Source organism: Rhinatrema bivittatum, chromosome 11, assembly GCF_901001135.1.
Source record: "Rhinatrema bivittatum chromosome 11, aRhiBiv1.1, whole genome shotgun sequence".
NCBI classification, from domain to species: Eukaryota; Metazoa; Chordata; class Amphibia; order Gymnophiona; family Rhinatrematidae; genus Rhinatrema; species Rhinatrema bivittatum.
This window is the reverse complement of record NC_042625.1, coordinates 70,620,875-70,637,140: the sequence shown is the minus strand read 5'-3', so window position 1 is coordinate 70,637,140 and position 16,266 is coordinate 70,620,875. Positions and strand designations below refer to the sequence as shown.

General features: G+C 45.0%; 1 protein-coding gene across 3 annotated transcripts in view; it reads right to left on the bottom strand.

The window, feature by feature from the left end:
- LOC115073293 (WD repeat-containing protein 62-like) overlaps positions 1-16,266 on the bottom strand; it is a 128,284-nt gene that overhangs the window by 84,855 nt on the left and 27,163 nt on the right. For all 3 annotated transcript variants that reach the window (XM_029571601.1, XM_029571599.1, XM_029571600.1), the window contains exons 9-12: positions 7,815-8,004; positions 7,311-7,439; positions 2,426-2,601; positions 2,004-2,095 (exon numbers count right to left, since the gene is read on the bottom strand). In XM_029571601.1, the coding sequence (XP_029427461.1) occupies positions 2,004-2,095; positions 2,426-2,601; positions 7,311-7,439; positions 7,815-8,004 (587 nt within the window). The remainder of the gene's footprint in view (positions 1-2,003; positions 2,096-2,425; positions 2,602-7,310; positions 7,440-7,814; positions 8,005-16,266) is intronic.

The window sequence follows — 16,266 nt, the reverse complement described above, 5'->3', positions numbered from 1 at the left end:
GTGCATTCTTTTTTTCAAACAAATACTGGACTCAGCTCCACTAACAATAGCCCCTAGGACAATCAGAGTATTCTAGAAGGAAAACAGAACTCATTTACCCGATCTGTGGTAGTCCAGCTGCATGAAAGAACCTTGAACCTCATTCCTTTCATGACAAGGATCTAGCAAAAAACAGAAGGAAGTCAGCTGCCCCAAAGGCAGCACAGAGTGGGATGGTGGACTGGCTTGCCCTTCTTCGAGGAAAGGAAATCAGATAAGAAGTAACTTCACCTTCCTCTTCATCCAGGCAAGCCAGTCCACACCAGTGGGATGTACCAAAAGCTACTCCCCAGAAGAGAGGGAGACTGCCTGAGGCCCAAACAGTACTGCCCTAGCGAAGGCAGAATCCTGTCGCACCACCGCATCCAGTCTGTATTACCTGGTAAAAGTATGCAAAGATGACCACATCGCCACTCTACAGATTTCTGTCAGAGAAAGCAAATAATTCTGCCCAGGAAAGCACCTACACCTGGGGTCAAATGCGCTCAAATGTGTCTTGGGAGAGGCTTCCTGGAAGCCACATAGCCCGTTGACACCTCTTCCTTAATCAAACGAGCTACTGTACCCCAAGAAGCTGCCTCCCCCTTCTTCACCCCCAGTGAAGAAAAAGCCTATCTGATTTCTGAAATGTGTTCGTAACCTCCAGATAACACAATAAAAACTGCCACATGTCAAACTGCCGCAATTTCCTGTATATCCATATCCCTATCCAAGGATGGTAACACAACTGACTGGTTTAAGTGATACTCCAAAACCACCTTCAGAAGAAAGGCAGTTACCATCCAAATCTGCACTTTATCTGGCGTGATAATGAAAAAAAAAGAGGACCTCTGCATGACAAGGCTCGCAATTCTGAAATCCACTTTGCCAAACAAAGAGCAACCAAAAGCAGTCTTCAGGGTCAGTAAACGCAAGGAAATGCCCCGAAGAGGACAAAAGTTTGAGCTCGCCAGAAAGAAGAGGACAAGATTCAAATACCACAACGGTACTGGGAAACACAAAGGAGGTCTTAGGTGTTTCACTCCCCTCAAGAACATAGACATGTCTGGGTGAGAAGAGACACCATGCTGTATCAGCCACCTGCACCTTCAGCGTGTTCAAGGCCAACCACTTACTCAGACCTTGTTAAAAAAAAAAAATAAAAAATTCAAGATTAAGGGAACAGGCGCTGAAGTGCGATTCTGACACCAATGCTCAAAAACCTGACAAATGCAAATGTACCAAGGAGGTGGAAAACTTGTGCACGCTCAGAAGAGATTCCACCACTGCCCCTGAGTAACCTTGCTTTAAGAGCCTCGTCCTCTTAAGAGCCAAACCGCAAGACAAAACGGACCCAGATTGTTGTGAAAAACTGGGCCCTGCCGCAACAGCCCCCTGAGAAGAGGCAGTTGCCATGGGTCCCCCATCAGAAGGCGATGCAGATCTGCCTAGCACGGCCACCAGAAGCGATCACAGCTGCCTGACTGACCTAAAAAGAATGGCATCTGCACCCGGTCCCAGTGCTGCCCGATGCAATCACTTTTTTTTTTTTTTTTTTTTTTAATTAAAACTCTCTCAGCCAAAACCAGCAATAGACAAAAAATGGTGGGAGAGAGCAGAGAGAAGACCAGTCAAAAGAGGACTATGCAGCAGGGCTGAGCCCAAGGCATCATTACCCTACCGGAGCCTGCTGGATTCTGAGAAAAAAACTGGCTGGCTGATGCCTGAGCAGGGCTATGAGGGTGACATCAGTGAGGAGTCGTTCTCAGTCTCCACCTACTGATGTTGACTGGCTTGCCCGGATGAAGAGGAAGGCAAGCCAGTCATTTTTTGGTGATGTTTGAGGGAAAATACCATATCCCACCCAAGTGCTGCAGCTTACCACAGCAAAAGCCGCAGAGGCTGAGAATGGAACCCAGGTAAACCCGCCCACCCACCTCACTAGGATGTGGAATGATAATTACAGCTTTCAGTGACATACTCACCAGTGTCTGGCCTGGAATACTCCAAGCACAACACTTCTGCATCATGGGCTTCCACCTTCACGAGTTCATCCAGATACTGCAAGTCATGGATCCTACAATAAAAGAGATGCAGGGTTGGAATGACCCCCTATTAGGCTATTGAATCTCCAAAAACAGCCCTGTGACAGATGTTAGATTAGCCTGTGCTGGCATAGAGAGAATACATCAGATTTAAAAATATATTAAATTACTGTCCACTACATATTTAAAATGCTAAATTACATCATGTCTTATTGTTCAAATTATGGTAGTTATAAAGGGTGAGTGATGGCATAATGTAACAAACATTCTGGCATCTCCCAACCAGTTACAACAAACCAAATCTGCCTTCTTGATGGAGAGGAGTACAAGAATTTACCACACTAAACTGCATATGAACTTGCCTCAGGTTTCCTCCTCGGTCGCCTGAAGCCAGATGCTGCCCATCAGGGCTCACCCTCAATACCCGTACACCTGACTTCATGACTCTGGATGTCCCATTCTCAACATGGTCTGGCAGGCCTGCTGGGTCTTTTAAGCACTGGATGTTATCATCCACATAGAGAACTTTTTGCAGGTCCTATGAGCATAGAAGAGAAACAGGTTACATGGCTGTATCAAAGAACAGTGTTGTAAACAGTCACATGATGTACTGTCAAAAGGAATAACCAAGGCAGAATACCAAAAATGCTGCTCTCTGGTTCTGAGTGACTTGATCATCATCAAAATGATCAGAGGTACATATATGTTACACATTTCCACAATCACCTAATAATTTTTTATTAACATTCTTATACAAACTATCTTTTTAAAGATCTTCTTCATACCCCCCCCCCCCCCCTCAACATGTGGTGTTTTCAACAAGCTCTCTCACAATCTTAATAAAGGATAATCATACCCCCCCCAATCGACGCTCACACATTCCCAACCACAATACGCTCACACTCAATGCATGTTTCATTATCCTAAATAAAGTTACATGTAGTAAGAGAACAAACTCCCACTACAGTAAATTGTGCCACATAATACAATATGGAAGTTACCCAAAATCCATAATAAAGGTTCAATAATGACAATAACAGTATCAGTAGATTGAATTCCCAGCTTCGATTGGGAGCCCATATTAGTTATACCAATCGAAGCTGGGAAAGGAAAATTGGTCCTTACCTGCTAATTTTCATTCCTGTAGTCTCCCTTCCAGCAGATGGAGTCAGAAGAAACTGAAAAGGCACCCCTCTTAGTCTGGTGTGCCACCTGCGATCCTTCAGTATAATCAATATCAAAGCAGAATGAATAACTAACAACCAATGGCTAGAGCAACAAACCAATTCAAACAATAAACCTTGAAGAAACAATGGAGTGCTGACTTGAAACATTTCTTGTGGCACCATTGCGATATCTTTATATTCTGCAGAAAAAAATAATAAATCTGAACACATCGAGCGGACTCTCCAGAACAGAATACCCCAGGTGGGCGTCTGGACTGATCCTTGGTACTACAGGAACAAAAATTAGCAGGTAAGGACCAATTTTCATTTCCCTGTACATACCAGAATCAGTCCAGACCGTTGGGATATACCCAAGTTGCCCTAAATGGGGTGGGACCCGGAGAGTCCCACTTGAAACACACTGCTGCCAAAAGAGTCGACATCTGGGGCTCGGACGTCCAAACAGTAATACTTAGCAAAAGTGTGTAAGACTTCCAAGTAGCTGCTCGCAAATCTCCTGCTGTGAAACACACTGGCTCTCAGCCCAGGATGCCGCCTGTGATCTGATCAAATGAGCTTTCAGACCATCCGGCACCAGCCGCCCATGACAGATAAGCCGAAGCTATAGCTTCCTTCAACCAACAGGCAATGGTAGCCTTAGATGCACGACGTCCTCTTAGGACCGCTCCATAAGACAAAGAGATGATCCGACAAGCGAAAATCATTTGTCACCTCCAAATACCAAAGGAGGACCCGGGCATCCAACTTCCACAAATTGTGAGCCTGAGGAGAGTTCCTATCCAGATCTGGGAAAGCTGGTAACTCCACCGACTGATTCAGATGAAAAGCAGACACGACCTTTGGTAGAAAGGAGGGTATGGTTCTAAGCGATATCCCAGACTCTGAAATCCCTGCAGGATAATGCTTGAAGCTCAGATATCCGCCTGGCCGAACAGATAGCCACGAGAAAAACCGCCTTGAGCGTTAAATCCTTTAATGTGACCCGCTTGAGGGGCTCAAAAGGAGGACCGCACAAACCTCGGAGAACCAGATTCAAACTCCAAGAAGGACAGATTGGATGAACCAGAGGATTAAGATACTTGGCACCCTGCAAAAATTGTGCCACATCCGGGTGGGTCGCCAGAGACGCATAGTCAACTTTTCCTCTTAAAGGACCCAGATCCCCTACTTATACACGAAGAGAGCTGTATGTTAAATCTTTCTTCAATCCCTCTTGTACGAAAGCCAGAATTTCTCCAATAGTGGCTCGCTGTGGCAAAACTCCCAAGCTGCTACACCATGAATCGAAAACCTTCCAAACCCAAACATATGTGAGCGAAGTGGAAGTTTTGTGCACCCTTAAGAGGGTAGAAATAACCGAATCTAGGTAACCCTTCTTCCTCAACTGTCTCCTTTCATAAGCCAAGCCGCTAGACAGAAGGAATTTGCCTGATCGAAAAATACTGGACCCTGTCGAAGATGACAGATGCAAAGGGCCGTCCACTGCCAAGTTGATCAGGTCTGCGAACTAAGACCTCTGTGGCCACGAGGATGACCGACCCCAAGTGGGCTTCTATCCTTAGTTTGCCCACTAACGGCCAAGGGGGAAAAACAGAGCAGGACATCACGGGGCCATGGAAGGACCAAGGCATCTACTCCTTCTGCGACTGAAGAAGCGAGGCGCCTTTGCATTCAGACTTGCCATCAGATCCAGATGGGGCACTCCCCACTGACGAGTCAGGAGCTGCATCGCTTTCTCGGACAGCTCCCACTCTCCAGGATCTAACTGTTGGCAACTGAGAAAATCTGCTTGCACGTTGTCCATGCCGGCTATGTGAGACACCGCTAACAGAGTTAGATTGCATTCCGCCCACACCATCCGCTCTTCCGCTTCCATGGCCACCGGCCACCTTCGCATGCCCTCGACGACTGATATATGCCACAGTCGTGTGTCGGACAGAATTCGTATCAACTGGTGGCAGACGAGCGAGAGAGTCACGTGCAGTGTGAGGCGTACTGCTAGTTTCCAAATGATTGATGCCTCCTGACATGTCCACTGACCTTGTGCAGACCATGACTGGCAAACTGCTCCCCAACCGGAGAAGCTGGTATCCGTCATCACAGTGACCCACTGGGGGTTCTCCAGATCTACCCCGTGCAGCAAATGATTGGGAACCAACCACCATTGTAGGCTGGATCTGGTGGGGTCCAAGAGCTACAAGGGTAATTGAAACTCCTCTGACTTGGGATCCCAGCAGGAAAGCAATGCCTTCTGCAAAGGTCTCATATGAGCAAAAGCCCAGGGGACCAATTCCAGAGTAGACGCTATAGAGCCAAGAACTTGCAAATAGTCCCATACTTTGGGAATTGAGAGGTCCAACAACTGCTGGATCTGAGCCGTCAGTCTGTCTATCCGCTCCTGCCAGAGAAAAACCTTGCTGATGGCTGTGTCGAAACAGGCTCCTAAGTTGTCCAAAACTTGGGACGGGATCAAGTGGCTCTTGGAGAAATTGACGATTCAGCTGAGAGAACGAAGACGCTGCAAGACTGAATGAACCGCTTCCGTGCAAAGTTCTGTCTTCATCCGAATGAGCCTGTCGTCCAGATAGGGATGAACCAAGATCCCTTCTTTGCTGAGGGCTGCTGCCACCACAACCATCACCTTGGTGAAGATGCGGGGAGCTTCACTAACCCGAATGGAAGGAAGCACTTGGAACTGGTAATGCTCGCCCCTGATCATATACCGCAGAAACCTCTGATGATGTTCTTGGATTCCTATGTTGGATCGATTCATCAAATCGCTCAGGGAGAATAAGGTGCATAAGTTACCAGAAGATTATCCTCTGAGCTCCATGACTTACAGCTCTCCGCGGAACCGTTTCAGAGGACAACAGTGCTTTCGCCAGGGACGGCCTGTACCCCCCACAGGCCTGCCGCATCGCAATCGACTGTGTACCTTTTCAGGATCGGTTTGGTGCTGATCGAGCTTTCTGGTTGCAAGTTTGTTTAGTCATGTTGACAGTTGAGCTGGCAGATTGTCCCCATGAAACCCAAGAATCCTGAGGGTGGGCGTCTAGACTGATCCATGGTACTACAGTAACGAAAATTAGCAGGTAAGGAAATAATTTTCTTTTCCCTGTATGTACCAGGATCAGTCCAGACAGCGGGATATACCAAAGCTTCCCTAAGTAGGGTGGGCCACTGATAGCCCAGCTCGAATGACCTGAGCCCCAAAGAACACCTCCGGGAACACTCGCCTTGCCCTTTTCTCTTACCCATGAAAAGATGCAGAAAAAAGTATGAGGAAAACCTTCAAAATAAGATAGGAGGGAATCAATGGAGCAACTTCCCTTTCTGTGCGGCCATCTTGGATTCTTTCAGCTCCAAACCGTTTTTAAACGCAGCTACACTAATAGCTTTCACCATATCTTCAATCTCCAAATTGTATTTTCTCTTATTTTATTTCTGATCTCTATGTACTATTTGTCGAGTTTAACTTGTTAACATTTAAAAAACTGCATAAAGATATTTAAAAAAAAAAAAAAAAAAAAGACAAAACACACACACACACTCTGTTTGGACAAGTTCCTGGAGGAAAAGTCCATAAACCATTAAGGTGGAGTTGCAGATATCTGCTGCTAATTCTTGGGATAAGCAGCTTGGAATCTATCTACCCTTTTGGATCCTGCCAGGTACTTGTGACCTAGATTGGCCACTGCTGGAAATAGGATACGGAGCTTCATTGTCCCAGTATGACAATTCGTATGTTCTTATGTTACTTATGCTGTATTGCTCTTTCTAGTTTGAACGTCAATAAAATATTTGAACAAAGATAAAAGGTCTCTTCTGCTAGGTTGGAAGAGTAGGAGTAACAAAGCCACTTGAGGCTTGGGAGCCTCAGGTTACAGACCCTTGTCCCCTCTACAGTCAGTCAGTCAACTAACCAGCTGAGCAATGTCCACTTCCTCGGGTAATAGCACCCAAGAAAATCAATCTTGGAAAACAACTGCATCCCCCCAAAGTCCAAATCAGATGCAGGATAGCAGACTGCTCTAAAACAAGGGCCAAAGTTGATACTTACATGACTATAAATGTTACTGCAGAATGCTGGAATGACACGCCTGTCCAGATTCCACAGGCGGATGGTGTTATCTGATGAGCAGGTCAAGAAGGAGCCTGGAGGGAGGCAGGCCTTGTCCTCTGGGTAAACCTATACAGTATCAGTTTAGGAAAAAAAAAAAGTCATTGAAGTGGGGGGGGGGGGGGGGAACAGAGCAAGAGAAGGAAAAAAAATTTAAACACCAGGGGTGGGTGTGTTCCAATGTGTTTGTCATTTCCTGCTGGAACAATGTAAAGCTCAAATCATAAAAGGCTCACAATCTAGCAACACACACAGGCTTACAATGTAAGCAGACTGGTATGTTCTTTTACCATTAAAAGCACTCACTCAGGTCAGACAAAAAAAAGAGCTTCCATCACCAATTCATTTGATCATACTTGGCTGGCAGCAGCACAATATATCAGAGGCAGCTTAGTTCAAGTCCATCAGTTTCTCTTTTTACCCAGTTTGATCAAGGTAACATACCTCCACATTCCAGATACAGGAACTGTGATAAAGGGCAGACCACACTTTTCCCACTTTCCTGGTGTCCTTAATGTCCCAGATGTACAGGCTATGATCATTGTAAACACAAGACAGCCACTGATGGCTAGAGTCAAATGCCACAGCTGTGACGTCGGGGTAGTCCAAATCCAGCTTACTTGTGAAAAGAAGACTGCAGAAAATAGTGGGTAGGAGAGAGGGGTGTGGTGAGAAATTTCACTTACACAAAAATCACATATGCATGCAGTCCTATTGTGCCTTGCACAATCTGAAATATGCCTTAGCCATCTGTTTTAAGAGTGTACCTCTCTACTGTTCAGTTCTTCTACCCCCCCCCCCCTTTAATATATTTCTTCAGCACTGAACACGAATAGAAGTTTGTAATTTAAATAAAGCAAGCACTGGGAAGTTAAAATGACCAGTTAAATGTCAAAGAATCCCAAACTATACTATTGTACCCAAACATTAAGGGATCTATCCAACTTATTTTAAGTTGGATTGATCCCTTAAATTTTTTGGTATAAGTGTGAAAAGACCAGACAGACCAGATACCTTTCCTCTTGCTGGAAATTGCACACAGATGAACTTGGACTGAAGAGATGCTAAGGTTGAGAATCAAAACAAATACTAAAAGGTCCCTCCCCTCAGGCCAAAGAAGGGCTCCAGCTGGCTGGTTCTTCATCACTGAGAGCCTCTTCCATAGGATCTTTTTATTGACTGTTTCCTGGCAGAAATCAGAATATGCTCCACCTCTGAGTAAGGAGGCAGCTAGTGCATGTTCAACATAAACCACAAAGGCCAGATTGGTTCAGATGGCAGAGTCTACCTTCCTCCTGTGTGATGATAGTTAGAAGTGTTCCCAATAGAACTGGAGAAAGTTGACAGACTGATTAGATATCGCTTTCACACTTGCTGTGGTCAGGCTGGTGTTAAGATTATCCTCACCTTGTCCTGAAAGGCACTCTAGATGATCCTAGTTATCAGAGAATCAAACAGGTACACAGAGAGTACACTGGCATACCAGTCTAGCATAAAAGCATAGGGAGCTGATGAGTAGCTGCTTGGATGCATGGAGCAGAACTTCAACCTTTCTGTAGCATTCTGAGGAAAATAGGATTTATCATGAACCTTCCCCAGCAAAAGAACAAGTTGTGATCCTTGGATCAAGGAATTATGGACATATGTGGTTGCAACACTCTGCTGAGACTGAACCAACATATTCTAATTCCTGGAAGGCAAGTTGCTTGAAGTTGGGCATTATGTCCTGCATTTGATCAGATTTGGAGACCTTCCCGGCAAAGTATGCAAAAGCCTGTACCTCCCATCTTATGTAGCTGGGTTGTCTATCTGTAACAAAGTTCTTTCCTGAAAGGTGACCAAATCCTTAGAATGTAGTAGATGGCTCACAGTTCTAGGTGGTTCATTTGTAGATGACACTCCATTTGGGGGGAGGGGGGGGGGGGGGGGGGGAAGAGAACCACAATCCTTGGGTTCATACCATACTGGTATGCACTCTCTACCTCTTGATGGAGGTGCTGGTAGACAGTCACTTGATGCAGTGAACAGGCAGCAAGAGACCCAATTTTAGAATTTTCAGATTCATCCACCAGTGAAGGGATGTTCTCATTCTTGGGTTCATGGAGAATCAGTGGGATAATGGCGGTCAGAGCTGATCCCATTGGTTTTGGATGCCCCAGATGTGTAGAAGAGTCAAATGAACTACATGCATCACAGTAATCATATGTCCAAGGAGAACCAGGACTGACCTTGCTGATGTGTTCAAGTACTGTTGAAGGGAAGACCTTACTAGGTGCTTCAGCAATGCAATTCTTCTGATGGGGGAAAAGGCTTTCTCTGGTAGCAAGTTTATCCAGACTCCTATTAAAACTGAATTCTTTGAGACGAACCAGATTTGACTGGACAAATGTTAACCAGGAAACCCGGGAACTAAAAGAGCTGTATAAAAGGACTCTAGAACAGACTGAGAAGTACCAGTAACCAGGCATGGAACATGCAGATTCCCTACAAACAAAGCTGCAGTGTTACTACTACAAGGCATTTAATGAACAACCTTGAGTCTAAAGGGGTAGTGTGTGTCCATCACCACAAACTTCAGGAATTTCCGATGGGTAGAGTGAATGGGACTTTGCATATAAAGCACTTTCAGATTCAGAGCAGACATTAAATCCCTTGGTTGAATGAAAGGAAAAATTGACTGGCAGGAGTTCATCTTGAACCTCTCCTACATCAACACCATGTTCAGACTTTGCAAGTTCATTATAGGTCCCAATACCTTCAAACTTCTTCAGGGATTAGAAAATAACAGGAATAGAATCTTTGGCCACACTCTTGAGAAGGAACAGCCTTCTGCTGAAAAAAAAGACTCCACTTAGCTGCAGTTGAATAGATGCAAACGAAAAGATTGTCTAAAAATGGTTTCAATGCATTCATTCCAAGGAATTGTTAAATTTGTTAAAAAGTTCTTTTCACACTTAAGAACATGCCATACTGGGTCAGACCAAGGGTCCATCAAGCCCAGCATCCTGTCTCCAACAGTGGCCAATCCAGGCCATAAGAACCTGGCAAATACCCAAAAACTAAGTCTAATCCATGTTACCGTTGCTAGTAATAGCAGTGGCTATTTTCTAAGTCAACTTAATTAATAGCAGGTAATGGACTTCTCCTCCAAGAACTTAAACACAGCTATACTAACTGCATTAACCACATCCTCTGACAACAAATTCCAGAGTTTAATTGTGCATTGAGTAAAAAAGAACTTTCTCAGATTAGTTTTAAATGTGCCACATGCTAACTTCATGGAGTGCCCCCCTAGTCTATTATCCGAAAGAGTAAATAACCGATTCACATCTACCCGTTCTAGACCTCTCATGATTTGAAACACCTCTATCATATCCCCCCCTCAGCCGTCTCTTCTCTAAGCTGAAAAGTCCTAACCTCTTTAGTCTTTCCTCATAGGGGAACTGTTCCTTTTCCCTTATTTTGGTAGCCTCTCTCTGTACCTTCTCCATCGCAATTATATCCTTTTTGAGATGTGGCGACCAGAATTGTACACAGTATTCAAGATGTGGTCTCACCATGGAGAGATACAGAGGCATTATGACATTTTCCATTTTATTCACCATTCCCTTTCTAGTAATAATTCCCAACATTCTGTTTGCTTTTTTGACTGCCACAGCACACTGAACCAACGATTTCAATGTATTATCCACTATGACGCCTAGATCTCTTTCTTGGGTTGTAGCACCTAATATGGAACCTAACATTGTGTAACTATAGCATGGGTTATTTTTCCCTATATGCATCACCTTGCACTTATCCACATTAAATTTCATCTGCCATTTGGATGCCCAATTTTCCAGTCTCACAAAGTCTTCCTGCAATTTATCACAATCTGCTTGTGATTTAACTACTCTGAACAATTTTGTATCATCTGCAAATTTGATTATCTCACTCGTCGTATTTCTTTCCAGATCATTTATAAATATATTGAAAAGTAAGGGTCCCATACAGATCCCTGAGGCACTCCACTGCCCACTCCCTTCCACTGAGAAAATTGTCCATTTAATCCTATTCTCTGTTTCCTGTCTTTTAGCCAGTTTGCAATCCACGAAAGGGCATCGCCACCTATCCCATGACTTTTTACTTTTCCTAGAAGCCTCTCATGAGGAACTTTGTCAAACGCCTTCTGAAAATCCAAGTATACTACATCTACCGGTTCACCTTTATCCACATGTTTCTTAACTCCTTCAAAAAAGTGAAGCAGATTTGTGAGGCAAGACTTGCCTTGGGTAAAGCCATGCTGACTTTGTTCCATTAAACCATATCCTTCTATATGTTCTGTGATTTTGATATTTAGAACACTTTCCACTTTTTCCTGGCACTGAAGTCAGGTTAACCAGTCTGTAGTTTCCCAGATCGCCCCTGGAGCCCTTTTTAAAATATTGGGGTTACATTTACTATCCTCCAGTCTTCAGGTACAATGGATGATTTTAATGATAGGTTACAAATTTTTACTAATAGGTCTGAAATTTCATTTTTTAGTTCCTTCAGAACTCTGGGGTGTATACCATCCGGTCCAGGTGATTTACTACTCTTCAGTTTGTCAATCAGGTCTTCCACATCTTCTAGGTTCACCGTGATTTGATTCAGTCCACCTGAATCATTACCCATGAAAACCTTCTCCAGTACGGGTACCTCCAACATCCTCTTCAGTAAACACCGAAGCAAAGAAATCTTTTGAAGGAAGAGATATCACCCATGTCATAGGAAAATTGGTTCTTACCTGCTAATTTTCGTTCCTGTAGTACCATAGCCTAGACTCCTGGGTTTTGCCTCCCTGCTAGCAGATGGCGACAAAGTTTTAAAGACACTAAACATAACCTAATGTGCCATCTGCAGTCCCTCAGATCCCTCAGTATCCAAGCCAAGATGACAGCAACAACCATAAACTTTTAAGCAAGCTCCCTCCCCTCCATCGAGCGAGCTGGAGGACAGTGAAGTTGCCCAAAAAGTCAATTGAAACTAGTTTCCCACATTTAGCATAAGTGATCAGCATTGAAAACCTCCAATGACTCCACACTATATATATATATAAAGCAACAGTATGAGTGGTGGATTCTCTCCCTCCCCCCCCCCCCCAACTAAATGGGCAGGTCTCTTGTCTGATCTGTGGTACTACAGGAACAAAAAGTTAGCAGGTAAGAACAAGTTTTCCTTTCCCTGTATGTTCCCAGATCAGTCCAGACTCCTAGGATGTACCTAAGCTCCCCTTAACTCAGGTGGAATCTGGAGAGTTGCACTCATAGAACACTCAAAGTACATGGAAGCCAGAGCCTGGACATCCAAGCAATAATGCCTAGCAAAAAAGTGTGTAATGGCTTCCCAGTAACAGCCCTGCAAATTTCATGCTGAGATGACTGTTGTGACTCAGCCCAGGTGGTCACTTGAGAACACGTAGAGTGTGCCTCTAAATCCCCGAGCACCAGGCACCCTTTAGAAATGTAAGTCTACTTGATCACTTTCTTCAACCACCATGCAATTGTAGCCTTAAGATGCCTTACCTCCCTTCTTTGGACCACTCAAAATACAAAGAGGTGATCCAATCTACAGAAGTTATTGACCTTTGGATACCTCAAAAAATGGATACCTCCCAGCATAAAGAGGAATCCAAATCCAGAAAAGCTGGAAGTTCCAATGTCTGACTAAGATGGAATGCAGAGACCATCTTAAGCAGCAAAGAAAGTACCATGCATAAACGATACCCCAGAATTCGAAATCTGTAGGAAAGGATCTCAATAAGACAGTGCCTGAAGCACTGAAATTCTCCTGGCTGAACAAATAGCCACCAAGAAAACCACTTTAAAAGAGTCAAGTCCTTAAATGTAGCCCTCTTTACTGGTTCAAATCGAGCCTCACACAATCGAAGGACTAGGTTCAGATTCTAAGATAAATATTCTGCACCTGAGGACGCAAGCTCTTAGCTCCCCAAAGGAACCTTATAACATCTGGATATGTTGACTGAGGATACCCTTGCACGTAACCCAGAGACAACCCAATGTCACTACCTAGACTCTCAGAGTTGACCAGAACCTTCCTGCAGAAAGGCCAAAACATGTGACACCGTAGCCTGAATGGGCTGAGGCTGCATTCCTTCGACAGCAGACCATGACTCAAAGACCCTCCAAATTTGGACATACACCAAGGATGTACAAAGTCACCTAGCCGGCAATAAGATGGAACTACTTTGGAATATCCCCTCCATCTCAGTCTTCTTTCAAAAGCGAAGCCACGAGACAGAATTGAATCGCCTGACCCGAAAATATTGGGCCCCGGTAGAGAAGAGTCAATCAATATCCAAACCTCAACAGCCCATCTATGGCCATGTTGATCAGATTCAAGATACATGGTTGACATGGCTACTCTGGAGCTATCAAGATCATGTTGCCTAGATGTTTCTCTAATCCACAGTAATCCCTTAGCACCAGAGGAAAGATATCAGAAAATCCCTCAAGTCCATGGCAGAACCAGAGCATAGATTCTTTCCACATAGTGTTCTCTTCAGTGGCTGTAAAACCACAACGCCTTGGTGTTCTTATTGGTCACCATTAAGATGGAGATACCCCCCCCCCCCCTCCCATGAATGAGACATTGCTGCCTCCAACTCCCATTCCCCGGGGTCTAACTTTCTCAGACTGAGAAAATCCCCCTGAACCTTGTCCACCCCTGTGATGCAAGATGCCAGCAGCTGCTCCAAGTGCTGCTTTGGACAGAGAATCAACTTCTGGGTCTCTCGAGCCACCACCTGATTTTTGGTTCTAACTTGCTGGTTTATGAGGGCTACCGTCATTGCATTGTCCAAAAGGATCCACACTGGATGACTATGTAACCATGGCAGACAGGCAAGCAATACGAAATGCACTGCTCTCATCTCCGATAGACCTTGAGGCCTCCTGTTTAGACCACTGCCCTGTGCCGACTAATCTTGACACATTGCCCTCCAACTGGAGAGGTTTACATCCGTGGTGGTTATTATCCAATTCGGAACCTCAGTTTTGCACCACGCTTGAGATTAGTGCAACAAAGCCACCATGAAAGAATGTTCCTGGCTTCCCTTTCTAATGGAAAAAGAAGATTGAACTTTTCCAATAACTGATTCCAGCTAGAGAGAAGAGCCCCCTGCAGAGGCTGACAATGCATTAATTCCAATGTTGATGCCATAAAACTCAGGACCTGTAAATAGTCCCAGACCCTGGGCATCGAAAGCACTAGCAGATGCTGAATCTGACTGTTTTTTTGATGGAGAGAGTGCTGAAATTGCATTCTCTGCCAGCATGTCAAACTGAGCTCCCAGATACTCCAGAGTCTGAGAGGGATCTACATGGCTCTTTGCTAGGTTTACACCCATCCTAGAGACTTCAAGCGCATCGGTACCTTGTTGACAGAAGTCTTCTGATGTCACATAAATAAGCCAGTTGTCCAGACACCCTCCTTTTGCAATGTGGCCACCACCACACCCATCACTTGGTGAAAGTACGTGGAGCCATTGCCAACTGAAGGGAAGGGCTGGAAACTGGGAATGTTCCCCAAGGACCATGAACCTCAGGAATTTCTGGTGCTCCGGCCTGATGGCTATGTACCGATATGCCTCTGTCAAGTCTAGGGATACCAAGTAATCTCCCTTGCGTACCACCGCTATGATGGACCTCAGTCTCCATGCAGAAACAAACTTGAGAGCCATATTTACCTTCTTTAAATCCAATATTGACTGAGAAGTCCCCTCCTTTTTTTTTTTTTCCAGAACCATGAAATAGATGGAATATAGGAAAATTGGTTCTCCCCCACTTTTAAAAACTTGTCTCCAGGATATTCCACTGTTGGCCAATTAACTCTTGAATTGGATAATTGGATATGGGGGGGGGGGGAGGAGACAGGATCCTTGACTTAAAATTTGACCTCTGGCCACACAGTGTTCAGGCTCTGAGCCAACAAATTCAGCAAGACATCTCTATGAAAAGCGAAAATATCTGAGCAGAGTCTAATGTGGCTCTCAGATGTAATTTCTCCCTCTTATGAGGTAAAAAAGCCAATTCCCCATCGGAATCTTCCATTGTCTCATGAGCCACGTCCCCTTTAAAACTAACAGGGACAGCTTCCCTGTGGCGTTTGCCCATTGTGACTGAGAAACAGGAGGCCCAAGCACACGATCCCTACATAGTAGGTTGCTTTGCCTTCGCTAGGCACTCCTGCAGAAAGGTCTGCAAGCCCTGGAAACATTCCACCCAGGAGGAGGGTGGATCTATACCAGAGCCCATAGGCCCAACCATGCTCTCTCCAACTTCTCTCAGGGAAGCTTCTGACATCAGGAACAAGGGAGGAGGAGAACAGACTGTTGCCTTGCCTCCCACTCCACTCCCCTTCAGAGACACCATAGGTCAAGGGGATGTCCCATGGGCAAAAGCTGAGGTAGTCAAATTGTTTTGGAGCATCTAAACAGCGCTGACACAGACTAAGAGAGAGGGAGGACTGAATGTCTCTCAGATGGCAAGCTTCACAGATAGCAAGGTTAGTCCTCAGCATCTAGTTCTTCTGAACTTTGGCTCTAAGCAGCCACCTGTGTGCACACCAATGCCACCCGGGCATACGCACGCACCTCTTCAGGATGCACGCAAATATGCGCTCAGGACTGTCGCAGTCTTACATGCATAGGTCCCTGCACATGCAGCCACCAAGTGGTGGGAATGCGTGCAAATGCCTATGACTGCGGGAAAAGAACCTCCGCCATAGTCTACCACGTAGCTAAGCAAAAACTGCCTACATGTTCAGTGCACTTAGGCCCGGATCTGTTCAACTTCCGGCACCGAAAACCACCGAAGGCCTGAAGAGCTTCTCAACAGCTCAGACATCTTGCATAAGC